At 45.5% G+C, this 24,199-nt stretch overlaps 2 protein-coding genes across 2 annotated transcripts in view; both read left to right on the top strand.

The window, feature by feature from the left end:
* The window catches only part of GHDC (GH3 domain containing), a 51,032-nt gene extending 49,778 nt beyond the window's left edge, over window positions 1-1,254 (top strand). Inside the window, exon 9 of the mRNA XM_075278289.1 lies at window positions 150-1,254. Coding sequence (XP_075134390.1) covers window positions 150-371 — 222 coding nt within the window. The 3' untranslated portion in view covers window positions 372-1,254. The remainder of the gene's footprint in view (window positions 1-149) is intronic.
* The window catches only part of LOC142209305 (inactive phospholipase C-like protein 2), a 124,066-nt gene that overhangs the window by 17,703 nt on the left and 82,164 nt on the right, over window positions 1-24,199 (top strand). The gene's annotated exons all lie outside the window — the stretch shown is intronic.

Consider the following 24,199-nt stretch of genomic DNA (forward strand, 5'->3'; position numbering starts at 1 on the left):
AGGCCTTAGTCAAAGTACTCTGACTTCTTCGTCTTCTAACCTTTCCAAAATTGTAAAAATAGAAGGCACTGTGAGCAGAACTCTTTCCTTCAGGCTGATTTTTTTACATTTGTTTCCTCAGTAGTCATGTGTATTTATTCTTCTTATAGTTGGATCAAACACTCCAGGAGCATTTCCCAGTATACAAATCCTTCCGCTTTAAAGGCAGCATTGGACCAGTCCGTGTGCACCTGACAAGTCCCAAGTCATTCCTCAGGCTTTTGGAGCTGGCATCCAATCTTTCCGGTCTCCCTTTGGACTGTATACAACCTCCACGTACACTAAGATACAGAGAAATGGCTGAAATGATATGGAAACAAGTCCTATCATGATTTTATCCTTTTTAATGTAACAGGAAACTCTTTAAAACATTCAGTTCCTTAAAGGAGAATGTACTTTTTAGTTATGTTTTGTACTTACAGTTAGGTCCATATAGATTTGGATACTGACACAAATTTAGCTTTTTTTACCTGTTTACTGAAACATATTCAAGTTATAGTTATATAATGGACATGGACATAACATCCAGACTTTCAGCTTTCATTTGAGGGTATCCACATTAAAATTGGATGAAGGTTTTAGGAGTTTCATCTCCTTAACGTGTCACCCTGTTTTTAAAGTGACCAAAAGTAATTGGACAATTGACTCTTGGGCTGTTTCACGGGCAGGTGGGGGCAATTCCTTATTTATGTCATCCTCAATTGAGCAGATAAAAGGCCTAGAGTTAATTTGAGGTGCGGTGCTTGCATTTGGAGGATTTTGCTGTAAAGAAAACATGCAGTCAAAGGAGAAACAAGCCATCCTTAAGCTGCGAAACCAGAAAAAAAACATCCGAGATATTGCTACAATATTAGGAGAGGCAACATCTACAGTTTGGTACATCCTGAGAAAGAGAGCAAGCCCTGGTGAACTCATCAGACCTGGACGGCCATGGAAGACAACAGTGTTGAATGATCGCAGAATATTTTCCATGGTGAACAGAAACCCCTTCACAACAGCCAACTAAGTGAACAACACTCTCTAGTATGTAGGCGTATCAATATCTAAATCCACCATAAAGAGAAGGCTGCATGAAAGTAAATACAGAGTGTTCACTGCACGGTGCAAGCCATTCATAAGCTTCAAGACTAGATTGGACTTTGCTAATAGACATCTAAAAAAGCCAGCACAGTTCTGTTACAACATTTTTTGGACAGCTGAAACCAAGATCAACCTCTACCAGAATGATGGATAGAAAAAAGTATGGCAAAGGCATGGTACAGCTCATGATCCAAAGCATACCACATCATCTGTAAAACAAGGCGGAGGCTGGGTGATGGCTTGGGCTTTCATGGCTGCCAGTGGCTCTGGGTCACTAGTGTTTATTAATGATGTGACACAGGACAGAAGCAGCCAAATGAATTCTGAGGTATTCAGAGATATACTGTCTGCTCAAATCCAGCCAAACTGATATATAATACAGATGGACTGTGACCCAAAACATAAAGCCAAAGCAACCCCAAATGAGCAGCATTTCACTTGTTACAGACTAAACTTCAGACAGGCAGTCAAACAGCAACTAAAAACCGCTGTAATAAAGGCCGAGCATTAACAAGGAGGGAACACAGAAGTGTCTGGTAATGTTCATGAGTTCGAGACTTCAGGCAGTTATTGCCAACAAAGGGTTAACAACCAAGTATTAGAACCTTATATTTTATTTGCAATTATGTAATTTGCCCAATGACTTTTGAGCCTCTGAAATGAACGGATTGTGTTTATCTATAGGCTTTAGTCCTCGCATTTATATGCAGTCATTTTGTTCAACCCACTGAATTGAAGCTGAAAGTCAGAACTTCAACATTGTGGTAATGTACAGAACCAAAATGAGAAAAATGTTGTTTCTGTCCAAATATTTATGGACCTAACTGTACAGCTGTTCCAGGGAGAATGGGGGTCCCTTTTGTGCTGTGTGAATGGAGCAATAGTTGAGCATGTCTGGTAATATTCCACCCACCTCTATGGGATTGCCAGTATTTCGGTACTCTGCTAAATCTCAGCTCACTTCTTAAAGGTTAGGGCAGGTTCACAACTGCGCCCGGTCTCCGCTTTAGCCATTCTGGCGGGTTTCCGTCTTCTGCCCAGAGAAACTGTACAGGAAGGAAACCTGGCAGTCAGTTTTCAAACCTATTTACTTGAATGGGTTTGCAAAGTGACCGCGCATGTGCATTTTCTGTCTGTCCGCAGTGAAACCGTTTTTTTTTTTAAAACCGGACACAAAGTCGAACATGCAGGACTTTGTGTCCGGTTAAAAAAACTGTTTTGCCGCGGAGAGGCAGAAGATGCTCATGGGCAGTCACTTTGCAAACCCATTCACATGAATGGGTTTGCAAACTGACTGCCGGGTTTCCAGTTTCTCGGGGCAGAAGACAGAAACCTGCCGGATTGGCTAAAGCGGAGACCGGGTCTAGGTATGAACCCGCCCTTATGTGTTTTGTATCTTTATGCAATTCTCAGCCCTTGATACATTTTTGTTTTAAATTGAACAACCCCTTTAATCTGAATTGGTGTGTGGCCTATAGATCTGACCAAAATCTGTATAATTTCTGAATAAAAATCTGATCTGATTTGCTTAAAAAACTCTGCAAGACTGACTGTACAAATTACATAGTTTATGCTTTATACTTATATTGCTAAATACAAGTTTTCCTGTAAGATTGTAACCTGTTATAAATTGAAAGGTTTATTCAGCATGCCTGTAAAAATATTTTTCTATTATTGGAACGATTTTCTATTACAGGGGTCTTAATATCAAGTTTCTGCTGCCTCAAATCATGACGGGGGTCCAACGTGGCATGGATTTCTCATTTGAAGGTAAACTCCATTATTGATGTCTGTTGTGACACGTTTATGACTGTGAATTCCCTTACCTGATAAATCTGTCACAATACACCTCACACTGGCTAAAATGAGGCCATTTTTTCAATGCCAGTGTCTCTGGAGTACAGACGCTACTATTTTCTGATATGTGTGAGTTTTTGCACCCAAAAAAATATACAAACAAAACTTGCATTGCAAAGATGTTTCTAAATTCTGGCCAAAACATTGAGCTATTGTTATATATACAAGTCAGGAGCAGGGAGATGAATTGTGCGGCTTCTCTACTTCTTACCCGGCTTGACTGATAAGTCTTTCTCTGTTTGTTTATATGGAGAAAGCTAAGCAGGGCAGGGAGAAGCCGCACAGCAGACACATCTCATGCCTGCCTTGTTTTTCTGAATTGACACATCCCAGAGTAAAGCTGGACATAAATATTAGATGTATATCGGCCAGAACGGTCACCGACTGACTAACTAATGTGTACGTAAATCTCCCGGCATATACCTGAGTGCAGAAGTCTGGATTTCAACTGCCCAACCCAGTACAGGTAAGATGGTTGTCACCTAAATGCCCACTGGACCAAAAGCTATGTAAAGTGCCCAGCCAGCTTAAGACGTAGCTTCACAGCCTACAATTAGCTGAATATGTATAATTAATAAATATGATATCTGAACACTATCAAAGATGTATAAAAATCTATAAAAGACAAAATATGATCCACTTAAAGTAAGTAGTTATAGCATTTAATAATATGGCTGTCTCTTCTGTTTCAGGGAATGGTTACGGTTTAGTATTTTTCCTCCACTCACAGTGACGGTTTTCAGGCCTTTTAGAAGATGGTCACGTGATTCCTCTATCATTACAGAGGTTAAACCCATTTACTGAATACTCCCATGTCTAACTAGAGGATCAGTATCTATCCTAAATCCATAATGAACAGCACTTCAAAGGAAAGTAACATTTGCAGTATATTAGAGATGCCATGTGTTGTCCCCTTGACCTGTGTATTTATGTGGAGAAATAAGAAAAAGCAGCTAAACTGACAGGGAAAGGCACGATACTTCTAATATATAGCTGCATTGTATCATTATGTACTTTACATCCATATGGTATCTCTACTCACCTACCCTACATCATTAGAGGTGCGTGGGAGAAACAACCTTCACCAAGGCCTGGATCCTGAATCCTGCTCTGTGGGACTACAATAACAGGTTGGAGCATGTGCACTCCATTAGGTTAGCCATGTTAATATTTTCCAATGTAGCATGGCTTTTCAGTTTGTATATTTTCACTTTATATATAGTTTTATATGAACAAAAAAAGAGTAAGAATGAAGTAGACAGATAAAACCGAAAAGACAACTTCTTTATAGGAAGTGCACTCTTATATATGTTAAACTGGTCACAGACATGAGATAGCAAACTCCTGACTCACTGGTCCTTGAGCGCATGATTTATCTCAATAAAGCAGAGATGTGGTATCTGTACAGATAAGCTCATAAATAAAGAATAGAATAAATGTTTTTTCAGGCTGAGTTTTCATCTGCAGCGGAGTCTCTATTAGAGACTTGGCCGCTAAAAACACAAAAATCGCAGAGAGTAAAGTCCTGCACGGAGGACTTTTTTTCTCCTCCACTTTCAGTTTGAAACGGTAGTCTGTGTGTAACCACTGTTTTAGTGGTCTGATTTTCTGTTTTTTGGGTCCCCCAGCGGACCTGAACGACGGACAGCCTGATGCAGAATTAACCTATTGTAAGCAATACCAGAGACAAAAAGAACATCTACCTCAGCAGATTAAAAACAAATAAAATATACTATAACAAATAGACAAGGGTTCAGTCCTGCAATCTGAAAACCATTCCCTAATCCCCCAAAAACCCCAACAGGCTCATTATATGGCTTCCCAACGAGCTGCTGAGACGCCGGAACAATCACCAGCACAGCGTGAGGAACGCTTTCAGCGTTGCAGGCAGCAGATCACTATACATGGCGTCTCCAAACGCTGCCTGCAATATCCTTCGGCATGATTGGTTTGGTAGTGGGTCAGTAATGTTGTGGGGTGGCATTTCTTTGGAGGGTCGCACAGCCCTCCATGTGCTCGCCAGAGGTAGCCTGACTGCCATTAGGTACCAAGATGAGATCCTCAGACCCCTTGTGAGACCATATGCTGGTGCGGTTGGCCCTGGGCTCCTCCTAATGCAGGACAATGCCAGACCTCATGTGGCTGGAGTGTGTCAGCAGTTCCTGCAAGATGAAGGCATTGAAGCTATGCACTGGCCCGCCCGTTCCTCAGACCTGAATCCAATTGAGCACATCTGGGACATCATGTCTCACTCCATCCACCAACGTCACGTTGCACCACAGACTGTCCCACAGACTGTCCAGGAGTTGGCAGATGCTTTAGTCCAGGTCTGGGAGAAGATCCCTCAGGAGACCATCCGCAACCTCATCAGGAGCATGCCCAGGTTTCCATTGGTTAATAAATTTGATTTCCATTGATGATTTTTGTGTGATTTTGTTGTCATCGCATTCAACTTTGTACAGAACAAAGTATTCAATGAGAATATTTAATTCATTCAGATCTAGGATGTGTTATTTGAGTGTTCCCTTTATTTTTTTGAGCAGTGTACTATTTGCTGTGTTTGGATATATCTGTATATGGTGGTGCCAACCATTTTGAAATGGTCCTCAAATGTGTATGCCCACTGAATATGAGGTGTACCCTCCAGGATTCAATGAAGAGCAGCACAGACTCTACAAGCACCAGAGCACTCATCTTTAGGTAGGTATAAAGCTTTTTGTTTTTTATTTTCTGCTTGTGATCACGTACAGTGTTGGGTTAGCGCTGTTTGGAAACCAAGTCTCTGGTTCTTTTCTCTTCTCATGTTTTGTGTGGAAACCACATGGACCCCATTATAGTCTATGGGGTCTGCGTGTTTTCCCAGATAACTACTTTTCTCCCTAAACGCAGATGTGATCCGGGCCTTAGTGTCCCAAAAATCTGTGATAGGTTCTTTTATACATGCCAGAATTTTTATAACAAAAATAATGTAACATTTCAGCAGTTCATGTTCTTGCTATACAACTGTATCTTAAAAGGCTAATGAATATATTTCCTAGGACCTATTATAAAGCCTTTTGTTGTGCTTCGGGTTAGTGGCCCTTTAAGAACGACTTCTCCACCTGAAATTGTATCCTCAGTCTAGCTATGGCTGTAATCACTGACGGGAAAATTGCATTTATTGTGTTTTCTTTCTCCACTGTTTGTAGACCTGCTTTGCCGCTGACATCTGAAAATGACCGAAGCTTTCATTTTCGTGGTGATTTTTATCAGGTAAAATTGAAGATTTTGGCAGATCAGAAATACTCATCCTTGCTTCGAGGCCAAATGTTCTATACAGTATTTTATGTTGGGTGTCTGTTTAATTGGAGGTCTTTTCATTTAGGATACCCTGTGACATAAGATTATAGTGCGGCGCTACTACAGTACATATCACCTAATGATAGTGAAAGTGATCACAGTGTGACCCTCAAGTTGTCACGACTAGAGATGAGCGAACAGTGTTCTATCGAACTCATGTTCGATCGGATATTAGGCTGTTCGGCATGTTCGAATCGAATCGAACACCGCGTGGTAAAGTGCGCCATTACTCGATTCCCCTCCCACCTTCCCTGGCGCCTTTTTTGCTCCAATAACAGCGCTGGGTAGGTGGGACAGGAACTACGACACCGGTGACGTTGAAAAAAGTAGGCAAAACCCATTGGCTGCCGAAAACATGTGACCTCTAATTTAAAAGAACAGCGACGCCCAGCTTCGCGTCATTCTGAGCTTGCAATTCACCGAGGACGGAGGTTTCCGTCCAGCTAGCTAGGGCTTAGATTCTGGGTAGGCAGGGACAGGCTAGGATAGGAAGGAGAAGACAACCAACAGCTCTTGTAAGAGCTAAATTCCAGGGAGAAGCTTGTCAGTGTAACGTGGCACTGACGGGCTCAATCGCCGCAACCCAGCTTTCCCAGGATCCTGAATGGAATACACTGTCAGTGTATTCCCGTATACCCGATATATACCCCGATACCCGTTCCAACGGTGTGCCCCCCCACCTTCACCCCAGAAATACCCTGCAAGTCCCCTAGCAATAGAATTGGGGCTATATACACCCACAATTTTTACTACTGGTATACAGTGCCATTGTCTGACTGGGAATTCAAAGAATATATTGGGAATACAAATACCCTCATTTCTTGCTACTGCCATATAGTGCCAGTTTCTGACTGGTAATTCAAAGAATATATTGGGGTTACGTGCACCCACAATTTTTACTACTGGTATACAGTGCCATTGTCTGACTGGGAATTCAAAGAATATATTGGGAATACAAATACCCTCATTTCTTGCTACTGCCATATAGTGCCAGTGTCTGACTGGGAATTCAAAGAATATATTGGGGTTACGTGCACCCACAATTTTTACTACTGGTATACAGTGCCATTGTCTGACTGGGAATTCAAAGAGTATATTGGGAATACAAATACCCTCATTTCTTGCTACTGCCATATAGTGCCAGTTTCTGACTGGGAATTCAAAGAATATATTGGGGTTACGTGCACCCACAATTTTTACTACTGGTATACAGTGCCATTGTCTGACTGGGAATTCAAAGAATATATTGGGGTTATAAATACCCTCATTTCTTGCTACTGCCATATAGTGCCAGTTTCTGACTGGTAATTCAAAGAATATATTGGGGTTACGTGCACCCACAATTTTTACTACTGGTATACAGTGCCATTGTCTGACTGGGAATTCAAAGAGTATATTGGGAATACAAATACCCTCATTTCTTGCTACTGCCATATAGTGCCAGTTTCTGACTGGGAATTCAAAGAATATATTGGGGTTACGTGCACCCACAATTTTTACTACTGGTATACAGTGCCATTGTCTGACTGGGAATTCAAAGAATATATTGGGGTTATAAATACCCTCATTTCTTGCTACTGCCATATAGTGCCAGTTTCTGACTGGGAATTCAAAGAATATATTGGGGTTACGTGCACCCACAATTTTTACTACTGGTATACAGTGCCATTGTCTGACTGGGAATTCAAAGAGTATATTGGGAATACAAATACCCTCATTTCTTGCTACTGCCATATAGTGCCAGTTTCTGACTGGGAATTCAAAGAATATATTGGGGTTACGTGCACCCACAATTTTTACTACTGGTATACAGTGCCATTGTCTGACTGGGAATTCAAAGAATATATTGGGGTTATAAATACCCTCATTTCTTGCTACTGCCATATAGTGCCAGTTTCTGACTGGTAATTCAAAGAATATATTGGGGTTACGTGCACCCACAATTTTTACTACTGGTATACAGTGCCATTGTCTGACTGGGAATTCAAAGAGTATATTGGGAATACAAATACCCTCATTTCTTGCTACTGCCATATAGTGCCAGTTTCTGACTGGGAATTCAAAGAATATATTGGGGTTACGTGCACCCACAATTTTTACTACTGGTATACAGTGCCATTGTCTGACTGGGAATTCAAAGAATATATTGGGGTTATAAATACCCTCATTTCTTGCTACTGCCATATAGTGCCAGTTTCTGACTGGTAATTCAAAGAATATATTGGGGTTACGTGCACCCACAATTTTTACTACTGGTATACAGTGCCATTGTCTGACTGGGAATTCAAAGAATATATTGGGGTTATAAATACCCTCATTTCTTGCTACTGCCATATAGTGCCAGTTTCTGACTGGTAATTCAAAGAATATATTGGGGTTACGTGCACCCACAATTTTTACTACTGGTATACAGTGCCATTGTCTGACTGGGAATTCAAAGAGTATATTGGGAATACAAATACCCTCATTTCTTGCTACTGCCATATAGTGCCAGTTTCTGACTGGGAATTCAAAGAATATATTGGGGTTACGTGCACCCACAATTTTTACTACTGGTATACAGTGCCATTGTCTGACTGGGAATTCAAAGAATATATTGGGGTTATAAATACCCTCATTTCTTGCTACTGCCATATAGTGCCAGTTTCTGACTGGTAATTCAAAGAATATATTGGGGTTACGTGCACCCACAATTTTTACTACTGGTATACAGTGCCATTGTCTGACTGGGAATTCAAAGAATATATTGGGGTTATAAATACCCTCATTTCTTGCTACTGCCATATAGTGCCAGTTTCTGACTGGTAATTCAAAGAATATATTGGGGTTACGTGCACCCACAATTTTTACTACTGGTATACAGTGCCATTGTCTGACTGGGAATTCAAAGAATATATTGGGGTTATAAATACCCTCATTTCTTGCTACTGCCATATAGTGCCAGTTTCTGACTGGGAATTCAAAGAATATATTGGGGTTACGTGCACCCACAATTTTTACTACTGGTATACAGTGCCATTGTCTGACTGGGAATTCAAAGAGTATATTGGGAATACAAATACCCTCATTTCTTGCTACTGCCATATAGTGCCAGTTTCTGACTGGGAATTCAAAGAATATATTGGGGTTACGTGCACCCACAATTTTTACTACTGGTATACAGTGCCATTGTCTGACTGGGAATTCAAAGAATATATTGGGGTTATAAATACCCTCATTTCTTGCTACTGCCATATAGTGCCAGTTTCTGACTGGGAATTCAAAGAATATATTGGGGTTACGTGCACCCACAATTTTTACTACTGGTATACAGTGCCATTGTCTGACTGGGAATTCAAAGAGTATATTGGGAATACAAATACCCTCATTTCTTGCTACTGCCATATAGTGCCAGTTTCTGACTGGGAATTCAAAGAATATATTGGGGTTACGTGCACCCACAATTTTTACTACTGGTATACAGTGCCATTGTCTGACTGGGAATTCAAAGAGTATATTGGGAATACAAATACCCTCATTTCTTGCTACTGCCATATAGTGCCAGTTTCTGACTGGGAATTCAAAGAATATATTGGGGTTACGTGCACCCACAATTTTTACTACTGGTATACAGTGCCATTGTCTGACTGGGAATTCAAAGAATATATTGGGGTTATAAATACCCTCATTTCTTGCTACTGCCATATAGTGCCAGTTTCTGACTGGGAATTCAAAGAATATATTGGGGTTACGTGCACCCACAATTTTTACTACTGGTATACAGTGCCATTGTCTGACTGGGAATTCAAAGAATATATTGGGGTTATAAATACCCTCATTTCTTGCTACTGCCATATAGTGCCAGTTTCTGACTGGTAATTCAAAGAATATATTGGGGTTACGTGCACCCACAATTTTTACTACTGGTATACAGTGCCATTGTCTGACTGGGAATTCAAAGAGTATATTGGGAATACAAATACCCTCATTTCTTGCTACTGCCATATAGTGCCAGTTTCTGACTGGGAATTCAAAGAATATATTGGGGTTACGTGCACCCACAATTTTTACTACTGGTATACAGTGCCATTGTCTGACTGGGAATTCAAAGAATATATTGGGGTTATAAATACCCTCATTTCTTGCTACTGCCATATAGTGCCAGTTTCTGACTGGGAATTCAAAGAATATATTGGGGTTACGTGCACCCACAATTTTTACTACTGGTATACAGTGCCATTGTCTGACTGGGAATTCAAAGAGTATATTGGGAATACAAATACCCTCATTTCTTGCTACTGCCATATAGTGCCAGTTTCTGACTGGGAATTCAAAGAATATATTGGGGTTACGTGCACCCACAATTTTTACTACTGGTATACAGTGCCATTGTCTGACTGGGAATTCAAAGAGTATATTGGGAATACAAATACCCTCATTTCTTGCTACTGCCATATAGTGCCAGTTTCTGACTGGGAATTCAAAGAATATATTGGGGTTACGTGCACCCACAATTTTTACTACTGGTATACAGTGCCATTGTCTGACTGGGAATTCAAAGAATGTATTGGGGTTATAAATACCCTCATTTCTTGCTACTGCCATATAGTGCCAGTTTCTGACTGGGAATTCAAAGAATATATTGGGGTTACGTGCACCCACAATTTTTACTACTGGTATACAGTGCCATTGTCTGACTGGGAATTCAAAGAGTATATTGGGAATACAAATACCCTCATTTCTTGCTACTGCCATATAGTGCCAGTTTCTGACTGGGAATTCAAAGAATATATTGGGGTTACGTGCACCCACAATTTTTACTACTGGTATACAGTGCCATTGTCTGACTGGGAATTCAAAGAATATATTGGGGTTATAAATACCCTCATTTCTTGCTACTGCCATATAGTGCCAGTTTCTGACTGGTAATTCAAAGAATATATTGGGGTTACGTGCACCCACAATTTTTACTACTGGTATACAGTGCCATTGTCTGACTGGGAATTCAAAGAGTATATTGGGAATACAAATACCCTCATTTCTTGCTACTGCCATATAGTGCCAGTTTCTGACTGGGAATTCAAAGAATATATTGGGGTTACGTGCACCCACAATTTTTACTACTGGTATACAGTGCCATTGTCTGACTGGGAATTCAAAGAGTATATTGGGAATACAAATACCCTCATTTCTTGCTACTGCCATATAGTGCCAGTTTCTGACTGGGAATTCAAAGAATATATTGGGGTTACGTGCACCCACAATTTTTACTACTGGTATACAGTGCCATTGTCTGACTGGGAATTCAAAGAATATATTGGGGTTATAAATACCCTCATTTCTTGCTACTGCCATATAGTGCCAGTTTCTGACTGGGAATTCAAAGAATATATTGGGGTTACGTGCACCCACAATTTTTACTACTGGTATACAGTGCCATTGTCTGACTGGGAATTCAAAGAGTATATTGGGAATACAAATACCCTCATTTCTTGCTACTGCCATATAGTGCCAGTTTCTGACTGGTAATTCAAAGAATATATTGGGGTTACGTGCACCCACAATTTTTACTACTGGTATACAGTGCCAATTTCTAACTAGGAATTCAAAATGCGCAAGGCTCCCGGAAAGGGACGTGGACGAGGCCGTGGGCGAGGTCGGGGGAATGGTTCTGGGGAGCAAGGTAGCAGTGAAGCCACAGGGCGTCCCGTGCCTACTCCTGTGGGGCAGCAAGCATTGCGCCACTCCACAGTGCCAGGGTTGCTTGCCACATTAACTAAACTGCAGGGTACAAACCTTAGTAGGCCCGAGAACCAGGAACAGGTCTTGCAATGGCTGTCAGAGAACGCTTACAGCACATTGTCCAGCAGCCAGTCAGACTCTGCCTCCTCTCCTCCTATTACCCAACAGTCTTGTCTTCCTTCCTCCCAAAATTCCGAAGCTTTACAGAACAATAACCCAAACTGTCCCTGCTCCCCAGAGCTGTTCTCCGCTCCTTTCATTGTCCCTCAACCTGCCTCTCCACGTCACGATTCCACGAACCTAACAGAGGAGCATCTGTATCCAGATGCTCAAACACTAGAGTCTCCTCCATCTCCGTTCGATTTGGTGGTGGATGACCAGCAACCCACCCTCATCGACGATGATGTGACGCAGTTGCCGTCAGGGCATCCAGTTGACCGGCGCATTGTGCGGGAGGAGGAGATGAGACAGGAGTTGGAAGAGGAAGTGGTGGATGATGAGGACACTGACCCGACCTGGACAGGGGGGATGTCAAGCGGGGAAAGTAGTGTGGATGTTGAGGCAGGTGCAGCACCAAAAAGGGTAGCTAGAGGCAGAGGCAGAGGTCAGCAGCTTAGGCGAAGCCAGGCCACACCCGGAATCTCCCAAGATGTTCCAGTTCGTACCCAGCCCCGAAAAACTCCCACCTCGAGGGCACGTTTCTCGAAGGTGTGGAGTTTTTTCAAGGAATGCGCCGAGGACAGATATAGTGTTGTCTGCACAATTTGCCTCTCGAAATTGATTAGGGGCTCTGAGAAGAGCAACCTGTCCACCACTTCAATGCGCCGTCATTTGGAATCCAAGCACTGGAATCAGTGGCAGGCAGCAACGGCAGGACAAAGGCCGCCTGCCGTTCACGCCACTGCCACTGCCTCTGCCTCTGCCACTGCCACTGCTGACTGTGCTGGCGATGCACTCCAGAGGACGAGCCAGGACACCACTTCATCTGCCTCCGCCACTTTGTTGACTTCTACCTCATCCTCCCCTGGTCCTGTCTTATCTCCTTCTCCTGCACCATCAAAGGCACCATCAGGCGTTTCTTTACAACAACCCACCATCTCTCAGACATTGGAGCGGCGGCAGAAATACACTGCTAACCACCCACACGCGCAAGCCTTGAACGCCAACATCGCTAAACTGCTGGCCCAGGAGATGTTGGCGTTCCGGCTTGTTGAAACTCCCGCCTTCCTGGACCTGATGGCAACTGCGGCACCTCGCTATGCCGTCCCTAGCCGTCACTACTTCTCCCGGTGTGCCGTCCCCGCCTTGCACCAGCACGTGTCACTCAACATCAGGCGGGCCCTTAGTTCCGCGCTTTGCACAAAGGTCCACTTGACCACCGACGCGTGGACAAGTGCATGCGGACAGGGACGCTACATTTCACTGACGGCACACTGGGTGAATGTAGTTGAGGCTGGGACTGCTTCCCAAACTGGCCCGGTGTACCTCGTCTCCCCGCCTAACATTCCTGGCAGGGACACGAGAAGAACACCCCCCTCCTCCTCCTCCTCTACCGCCTCCTCCTCCGCCACCGCCTCCTCCTCCGCCACCGCCTCCTCCTCCGCTGTTAGATTGACCCCAGCTACGAGTTGGAAACGTTGCAGCACTGGCGTTGGTAGACGTCAGCAGGCTGTGCTGAAGCTGATCAGCTTGGGGGACAGACAGCACACTGCCTCCGAGGTGAGGGATGCCCTCCTCGATGAGACGGCAATATGGTTTGAGCCGCTGCACCTGGGCCCAGGCATGGTCGTTTGTGATAACGGCCGGAACCTGGTAGCAGCTCTGGAGCTTGCCGGACTCCAACATGTTCCATGCCTGGCCCACGTCTTCAACCTAGTGGTGCAACGTTTCCTAAAGAGCTACCCCAATGTTCCAGAGCTACTGGTGAAAGTGCGGCGCATGTGCGCCCACTTTCGCAAGTCGACAGTAGCCGCTGCTAGCTTAAAATCTCTCCAGCAACGCCTGCATGTGCCACAACACCGGCTTTTGTGCGACGTCCCCACACGCTGGAACTCAACGTTTCAGATGTTGAATAGAGTGGTTGAGCAGCAGAGACCTTTGATGGAATACCAGCTACAAAACCCTAGGGTGCCACAAAGTCAGCTGCCTCAGTTTCACATCCATGAGTGGCCATGGATGAGAGACCTTTGTGACATCCTACGGGTCTTTGAGGAGTCCACAAGGAGGGTGAGCTCTGAGGATGCGATGGTGAGCCTTACAATCCCGCTCTTGTGTGTTCTGAGAGAATCCCTGATTGACATCAGGGATAACTCAGATCACACAGAGGAGTTAGGGATAGCATCCGATCCGTCACAGCTGGAGAGTAGGTCCACACATCTGTCCGCTTCACTGCGTTTAATGGAGGAGGAGGAGGAGGAAGAAGAGTTGTCCAATGATGTGATGGTGATACAGGAGGCTTCCGGGCAACTTCGAATCGTCCCATTGTTGCAGCGCGGATGGGTAGACATGGAGGATGAGGAGGAAATGGAGATTGAACTTTCCGGTGGGGCCAGAGGAGTCATGCCAACTAACACTGTGGCAGACATGGCTGAGTTCATGTTGGGGTGCTTTACAACCGACAAGCGTATTGTCAAAATCATGGAGGACAACCAGTACTGGATCTTTGCTATCCTTGACCCCCGGTATAAAAACAACATCTCGTCTTTTATTCCGGTAGAGGGGAGGGCCAATCGCATCAATGCTTGCCACAGGCAATTGGTGCAGAATATGATGGAGATGTTTCCAGCATGTGACGTTGGCGGCAGGGAGGGCAGTTCCTCCAGTAGGCAACCAAGTTCTCACCGGTCCACACAAACGAGGGGCACACTGTCTAAGGTCTGGGACACCTTGATGGCACCCCCTCGCCAAAGTGCCGCCACGGAGGGTCCTAGTGTCACCAGGCGTGAGAAGTATAGGCGCATGTTGCGGGAATACCTTTCCGACCACAGCCCTGTCCTCTCCGACCCCTCTGCGCCCTACACGTATTGGGTGTCGAAGTTGGACCTGTGGCTTGAACTTGCCCTATATGCCTTGGAGGTGCTGTCCTGTCCTGCCGCCAGCGTCCTATCTGAGAGGGTGTTCAGTGCAGCCGGTGGCATCATCACTGACAAGCGCACCCGTCTGTCAGCTGAGAGTGCCGACCGGCTCACTTTGATAAAAATGAACCACCACTGGGTAGAGCCGTCATTTTTGTGCCCACCTGTGTAAAGCACCCCAACATGAAACTCCATGTCTGTACTCAACCTCTCCAATTCCTCCGCATCCTCATACTCATCCACCATAAGCGTTGCACAATTCTGCTAATACTAGGCTCCCTCCACCCTGATTTCCCCCAACTCTGCTGGTTAGAGGCTCCCTCCACCCTGATTTCCACCAACTCTGCTGGTTAGAGGCTCCCTCCACCATGAATTTGCCCAAACTGGGCTGTTTAGAGGCTCCCTCCACCATGAATTGGTCCAAACTGGGGTTTTTAGAGGCTCCCTCCACCATGAATTGGTCCAAACTGGGCTGGTTAGAGGCTCCCTCCACCATGAATTTCCCAAAACTTGGCTGTTTAGAGGCTCCCTCCACCATTAATTGGTCCAAACTGGGCTGGTTAGAGGCTCCCTCCACCATGAATTTGCCCAAACTGGGGTGGTTAGAGGCTCCCTCCACCATTAATTGGTCCAAACTGGGCTGGTTAGAGGCTCCCTCCACAATTAATTGGTCCAAACTGGGCTAATTAGAGGCTCCCTCCACCATGAATTGGTCCAAACTGGGTTTTTTAGAGGCTCCCTCCACCATGAATTTCCCAAAACTTGGCTGTTTAGAGGCTCCCTCCACCATTAATTGGTCCAAACTGGGCTGGTTAGAGGCTCCCTCCACCATGAATTTGCCCAAACTGGGCTGTTTAGAGGCTCCCTCCACCATGAATTTGCCCAAACTGGGCTGTTTAGAGGCTCCCTCCACCATGAATTGGTCCAAACTGGGCTGGTTAGAGGCTCCCTCCACCATGAATTTCCCAAAACTTGGCTGTTTAGAGGCTCCCTCCACCATTAATTGGTCCAAACTGGGCTGGTTAGAGGCTCCCTCCACCATGAATTTGCCCAAACTGGGCTGTTTAGAGGCTCCCTCCACCATGAATTGGTCCAAACTGGGGTGGTTAGAGGCTCCCTCCACCATGAATTAGTCCAAACTGGGGTGGTTAGAGGCTCCCTCCACCATTAATTGGTCCAAACTGGGCTGGTTAGAGGCTCCCTCCACAATTAATTGGTCCAAACTGGGCTAATTAGAGGCTCCCTCCACCATGAATTGGTCCAAACTGGGTTTTTTAGAGGCTCCCTCCACCATTAATTGGTCCAAACTGGGCTGGTTAGAGGCTCCCTCCACAATTAATTGGTCCAAACTGGGCTAATTAGAGGCTCCCTCCACCATGAATTGGTCCAAACTGGGTTTTTTAGAGGCTCCCTCCACCATGAATTTGCCCAAACTGGGCTGTTTAGAGGCTCCCTCCACCATGAATTGGTCCAAACTGGGCTGGTTAGAGGCTCCCTCCACCATGAATTTCCCAAAACTTGGCTGTTTAGAGGCTCCCTCCACCATTAATTGGTCCAAACTGGGCTGGTTAGAGGCTCCCTCCACCATTAATTGGTCCAAACTGGGCTGGTTAGAGGCTCCCTCCACCATTAATTGGTCCAAACTGGGCTGGTTAGAGGCTCCCTCCACCATGAATTTCCCAAAACTTGGCTGTTTAGAGGCTCCCTCCACCATTAATTGGTCCAAACTGGGCTGGTTAGAGGCTCCCTCCACCATGAATTTGCCCAAACTGGGCTGTTTAGAGGCTCCCTCCACCATGAATTTGCCCAAACTGGGCTGTTTAGAGGCTCCCTCCACCATGAATTGGTCCAAACTGGGCTGGTTAGAGGCTCCCTCCACCATGAATTTCCCAAAACTTGGCTGTTTAGAGGCTCCCTCCACCATTAATTGGTCCAAACTGGGCTGGTTAGAGGCTCCCTCCACCATGAATTTGCCCAAACTGGGGTGGTTAGAGGCTCCCTCCACCATTAATTGGTCCAAACTGGGCTGGTTAGAGGCTCCCTCCACAATTAATTGGTCCAAACTGGGCTAATTAGAGGCTCCCTCCACCATGAATTGGTCCAAACTGGGTTTTTTAGAGGCTCCCTCCACCATGAATTTCCCAAAACTTGGCTGTTTAGAGGCTCCCTCCACCATGAATTGGTCCAAACTGGGCTGGTTAGAGGCTCCCTCCACCATGAATTTCCCAAAACTTGGCTGTTTAGAGGCTCCCTCCACCATTAATTGGTCCAAACTGGGCTGGTTAGAGGCTCCCTCCACCATGAATTTGCCCAAACTGGGCTGTTTAGAGGCTCCCTCCACCATGAATTGGTCCAAACTGGGCTGGTTAGAGGCTCCCTCCACCATGAATTTCCCAAAACTTGGCTGTTTAGAGGCTCCCTCCACCATTAATTGGTCCAAACTGGGCTGGTTAGAGGCTCCCTCCACCATGAATTGGTCCAAACTGGGGTGGTTAGAGGCTCCCTCCACCATTAATTGGTCCAAACTGGGCTGGTTAGAGGCTCCCTCCACAATTAATTGGTCCAAACTGGGCTAATTAGAGGCTCCCTCCACCATGAATTGGTCCAAACTGGGTTTTTTAGAGGCTCCCTCCACCATGAATTTGCCCAAACTGGGCTGTTTAGAGGCTCCCTCCACCATGAATTGGTCCAAACTGGGCTGGTTAGAGGCTCCCTCCACCATGAATTTCCCAAAACTTGGCTGTTTAGAGGCTCCCTCCACCATTAATTGGTCCAAACTGGGCTGGTTAGAGGCTCCCTCCACCATTAATTGGTCCAAACTGGGCTGGTTAGAGGCTCCCTCCACCATGAATTTGCCCAAACTGGGCTGGTTAGAGGCTCCCTCCACCATGAATTTCCCAAAACTTGGCTGTTTAGAGGCTCCCTCCACCATTAATTGGTCCAAACTGGGCTGGTTAGAGGCTCCCTCCACCATGAATTTGCCCAAACTGGGGTGGTTAGAGGCTCCCTCCACCATTAATTGGTCCAAACTGGGCTGGTTAGAGGCTCCCTCCACAATTAATTGGTCCAAACTGGGCTAATTAGAGGCTCCCTCCACCATGAATTGGTCCAAACTGGGTTTTTTAGAGGCTCCCTCCACCATGAATTTGCCCAAACTGGGCTGTTTAGAGGCTCCCTCCACCATGAATTGGTCCAAACTGGGCTGGTTAGAGGCTCCCTCCACCATGAATTTCCCAAAACTTGGCTGTTTAGAGGCTCCCTCCACCATTAATTGGTCCAAACTGGGCTGGTTAGAGGCTCCCTCCACCATTAATTGGTCCAAACTGGGCTGGTTAGAGGCTCCCTCCACCATTAATTGGTCCAAACTGGGCTGGTTAGAGGCTCCCTCCACCATTAATTGGTCCAAACTGGGCTGGTTAGAGGCTCCCTCCACAATTAATTGGTCCAAACTGGGCTAATTAGAGGCTCCCTCCACCATGAATTGGTCCAAACTGGGTTTTTTAGAGGCTCCCTCCACCATGAATTTCCCAAAACTTGGCTGTTTAGAGGCTCCCTCCACCATGAATTGGTCCAAACTGGGCTGGTTAGAGGCTCCCTCCACCATGAATTTCCCAAAACTTGGCTGTTTAGAGGCTCCCTCCACCATTAATTGGTCCAAACTGGGCTGGTTAGAGGCTCCCTCCACCATGAATTTGCCCAAACTGGGGTGGTTAGAGGCTCCCTCCACCATTAATTGGTCCAAACTGGGCTGGTTAGAGGCTCCCTCCACAATTAATTGGTCCAAACTGGGCTAATTAGAGGCTCCCTCCACCATGAATTGGTCCAAACTGGGTTTTTTAGAGGCTCCCTCCACCATGAATTTCCCAAAACTTGGCTGTTTAGAGGCTCCCTCCACCATTAATTGGTCCAAACTGGGCTGGTTAGAGGCTCCCTCCACCATGAATTTGCCCAAACTGGGCTGTTTAGAGGCTCCCTCCACCATGAATTTGCCCAAACTGGGCTGTTTAGAGGCTCCCTCCACCATGAATTGGTCCAAACTGGGCTGGTTAGAGGCTCCCTCCACCATGAATTTCCCAAAACTTGGCTGTTTAGAGGCTCCCTCCACCATTAATTGGTCCAAACTGGGCTGGTTAGAGGCTCCCTCCACCATGAATTTGCCCAAACTGGGCTGTTTAGAGGCTCCCTCCACCATGAATTTGCCCAAACTGGGCTGTTTAGAGGCTCCCTCCACCATGAATTGGTCCAAACTGGGCTGGTTAGAGGCTCCCTCCACCATGAATTTCCCAAAACTTGGCTGTTTAGAGGCTCCCTCCACCATTAATTGGTCCAAACTGGGCTGGTTAGAGGCTCCCTCCACCATGAATTTGCCCAAACTGGGGTGGTTAGAGGCTCCCTCCACCATTAATTGGTCCAAACTGGGCTGGTTAGAGGCTCCCTCCACAATTAATTGGTCCAAACTGGGCTAATTAGAGGCTCCCTCCACCATGAATTGGTCCAAACTGGGTTTTTTAGAGGCTCCCTCCACCATGAATTTGCCCAAACTGGGCTGTTTAGAGGCTCCCTCCACCATGAATTGGTCCAAACTGGGCTGGTTACAGGCTCCCTCCACCATGAATTGGTCCAAACTGGGCTGGTTAGAGGCTCCCTCCACCATGAATTGGTCCAAACTGGGCTGTTTAGAGGCTCCCTCCACCATGAATTGGTCCAAACTGGGCTGGTTACAGGCTCCCTCCACCATGAATTGGTCCAAACTGGGTTTTTTAGAGGCTCCCTCCACCATGAATTTCCCAAAACTTGGCTGTTTAGAGGCTCCCTCCACCATTAATTGGTCCAAACTGGGCTGGTTAGAGGCTCCCTCCACCATGAATTTGCCCAAACTGGGCTGTTTAGAGGCTCCCTCCACCATGAATTTGCCCAAACTGGGCTGTTTAGAGGCTCCCTCCACCATGAATTGGTCCAAACTGGGCTGGTTAGAGGCTCCCTCCACCATGAATTTCCCAAAACTTGGCTGTTTAGAGGCTCCCTCCACCATTAATTGGTCCAAACTGGGCTGGTTAGAGGCTCCCTCCACCATGAATTTGCCCAAACTGGGCTGTTTAGAGGCTCCCTCCACCATGAATTTGCCCAAACTGGGCTGTTTAGAGGCTCCCTCCACCATGAATTGGTCCAAACTGGGCTGGTTAGAGGCTCCCTCCACCATGAATTTCCCAAAACTTGGCTGTTTAGAGGCTCCCTCCACCATTAATTGGTCCAAACTGGGCTGGTTAGAGGCTCCCTCCACCATGAATTTGCCCAAACTGGGGTGGTTAGAGGCTCCCTCCACCATTAATTGGTCCAAACTGGGCTGGTTAGAGGCTCCCTCCACAATTAATTGGTCCAAACTGGGCTAATTAGAGGCTCCCTCCACCATGAATTGGTCCAAACTGGGTTTTTTAGAGGCTCCCTCCACCATGAATTTGACCAAACTGGGCTGTTTAGAGGCTCCCTCCACCATGAATTGGTCCAAACTGGGCTGGTTACAGGCTCCCTCCACCATGAATTGGTCCAAACTGGGCTGGTTAGAGGCTCCCTCCACCATGAATTTCCCAAAACTTGGCTGTTTAGAGGCTCCCTCCACCATTAATTGGTCCAAACTGGGCTGGTTAGAGGCTCCCTCCACCATGAATTGGTCCAAACTGGGGTTTTTAGAGGCTCCCTCCACCATGAATTGGTCCAAACTGGGGTTTTTAGAGTCTCCCTCCACCATGAATTGGTCCAAACTGGGGTTTTTAGAGTCTCCCTCCACCATGAATTGGTCCAAACTGGGGTTTTTAGAGGCTCCCTCCACCATGAATTTGCCCAAACTCTGCTGGTTAGAGGCTCAATCCACCCTGATTTTCAAAACAAATGTTGGTGCCAACCTCAACTTACTACAAGGGCCAAATTCACTGCTGGTGACAAGCTCTCCTCACTGCAAGTGCCAAATACACATGTTTCAAGGTGTTTTCCTACTGTCAGAGAGGTGGTATTGAGTGTGTAAAGTGTGTAGTTGTTAGGCTGTGATGTTGGGGTAATAGAGGGTCTTTGGTGTGTTAGATGCCCCCAGACATGCTTCCCCTGCTGTCCCAGTGTCATTCCAGAGGTGTTGGCATCATTTCCTGGGGTGTCATAGTGGACTTGGTGACCCTCCAGACACGGATTTGGGTTTCCCCCTTAACGAGTATCTGTTCCCCATAGACTATAATGGGGTTCGAAACCCGTTCGAACACACGAACATTGAGCGGCTGTTCGAATCGAATTTCGAACCTCGAACATTTTAGTGTTCGCTCATCTCTAGTCACGACACAAATGTCAGTAGAAATCCAAGCCTGCAGGATTTCTGCATGGCTACATTCACTATTATTATGGCAGCGCAGCATTTATTGCAATCTTATTGCTGTGCATTTGACTTTTACAGGCATCACCATACATATAAGAGCTCCCTTTTGCAGATGAACTTGTCATTGACTGCTCATTTGCCATGCAGCAGTTAAATGTAGTAGTGTGTGCAGCCATTGAAATGAATGGCCATCCATGTACCGCCATTGCCAACTTCATGATGTCCATATGCTTTAAGGCTACATTCAGGGCCTTTTAATGTATTGGGGCCCTGTGCAAACTTTTTGAAAGTGGGCCCAATATCCCCATAACTTAATTTCCCCTTCCCCCCCTTAATCACCAATGTTACATTTAAAAAAAAAAAAAAAAGAATACTCCCTGAACCACATTCCTGTGGACCTGCAGGTTCTTGATGTAATGTCTGTGGCACTCATTATGCTTCCCTGCTGCAGATGTTATCAGCTGAAGGCTGAGTAATGGAGAACCGAGCTAATAGCTCCCGTGCTCCACTATAGTATTCATTGAAATCACTGCGTGCCACCTGGAAGAGCAGGACATCACCCGAAATGTGAGACTGTCCCGCTCAATCCGGGACGGCTGAGGGGGCCCCAACAATCATAGGGCCTGGTGCTGCTGCACTGTTGCACCTATGGTTAAAGCAGCTCTGGCTACAATCACATCTGCGCAGGAGTCTCCGTCATAGTGTCCACATTAAAATTGGGAGAGTAAAAAGTTTTAGTGTGAATAGTATGAACAACTAGCGCACTGACCCGTTGTTGTCTATGGCCCCACAAACACACTTGGGTGTTATCCTGCATCCATATAGCCGGCCGTGAGCCAGGAGCAAAACTCAGGATTGGTCCTGTTCCTGTCCCTTTTGCAATCTGGACTTCATACATAAAATGAAGATGTCCATGTTTTCCAGTGGACCTGAAGATGCACACATTCCTCTTCATCTAGCCTAAGTCTGCTTTGACCCTAACTATCCATTTGGCAGACTATAAGAAAATCAGAAATTATACATCCGAGAGTATTTCCTTGTGTCACATTTTTTTTCATAAACATAGAATGCGAAAGGGCTCTAATAGGCAGAGACTGTGTATGTGCTGTCTACGATCGCCTCAACAACAGGTCTAAAATAGTCTCTTGTTGTGATGAATGGGGCTCCCAGGGGTAACATTAGGTGCTACATGAATGGTAATTCACAAACATAAGGTTATTACTGGAATAAGTCCATGTCACAGCTCCACGTGTTATTATCAGATCACTGCCAGTGCTAGAAGGAGCGATCCTGATGGTAATTGTTTCCTAAGGATTTGATGTTTATGTAAATGACTTCCATGTTCAGTGTGTACATTTACCAAAGGTGAAGCGGCAGCGCACTGTAACACACACACTGGAACACTGGTTTAATGTGCAGACTTCTGATATAATTGTACTTGAAGCGATTGTTTTATACACTCCAGCCTTTTAGCAGTTTCAGCTTGAGAAAGCAGCTTATCCAGGCACTAGGAAATGGTGACATATCTGGGGCATGAGACATTTTATGTCATTACTTCTCAGTGAACCCATTTCTTGCATTTTGTGTTCTTTTTTTAATATTTACACCTAAAAAGGCTTAAAGGGTGTTGTTTAAAGGGAATATGTTTTTTGTATTGTGTTATTTATTAAATCCAGATTTAATTATGTTTTCTGTACATGAGTACAGGAGCTGACATCTTGTCTGAGCTTCTCCTGTGCTCTACTCAGTAATGGACTGGAGCCAACTCATTGAGGTCTATGGGAGCTATAAGCCATGACATCATCCATTGTAGTACATGGTGTAATGATGGCTCAGAGGTGTTATCTTCTATTGTCATACTGTATGTTATGTAAATGAGGTAACTGTTGCATAGAGTATTGACAATTATTAGGTTATTATTAGGTTCATATTTGATGACACATTCCCTTTAAGGTCATGAATTGGAGTCCCAGAGTCAGGAAGAAGTGCAACATTTTAATATGCACCCCACTCCATTCAAGGCATTGTCTGGCGGTAAGATTTTTATGGTCTATCTTTAGGATAAACCATAAATGCCTGATTGTGGTCATCCAACAGCTGGACCCCGGACTGATCAGCTGTATGGAGCTGCTTCTGGTGGCCTTCTTATATACAAGGCTGGAAACAGAAAGCTCCAGCTCCTGTATAGCGACTGTGCACCATCACTGCAGCTCAGCGCCAATTGAAGCCAATGGGAGCTGAGCTGCAGTGAGGGCTTTTAACCTCTATAAAGGCGATAGAGCTTTCTGCTTTAGCCTTATATTGCACATAGGGCTACTGTAGGAAGTGGCTCCAGGGTACACCTATCGGTCCCCACCAATCTGGTATTTATGGCCTATCCTGAGGACTTGACGAGAATTTGGCAGAAATGACCAACCGTGTTTTCAGCAGGATTCGAGAGAGTTGGGCATGTTGTATTACAACATACCCAATCCTTTGTTCTCAAGGGAGTTCCATTAAGCCACCACCATAGTTATCTGGCAGGGGCTTTCCTTCCTTTCCTGTCAAAATCACATGCCTGCATAGGAAGGTCATTGGGAGAAGCTGTCCAACAGCCAAGCTTTTTCCTGACAACTCTTCAGAGTGTATGGCCACCATTAGTCAACAGTTGCATATTTTTACACATGTTTGCTCCATAGAAACCTTGGGACAAGAGAAAAAAAAATAATGCACACACAGCCACAACACATTG

Source organism: Leptodactylus fuscus, chromosome 6 (genome assembly GCF_031893055.1).
Source record: "Leptodactylus fuscus isolate aLepFus1 chromosome 6, aLepFus1.hap2, whole genome shotgun sequence".
Taxonomy (NCBI): domain Eukaryota; kingdom Metazoa; phylum Chordata; class Amphibia; order Anura; family Leptodactylidae; genus Leptodactylus; species Leptodactylus fuscus.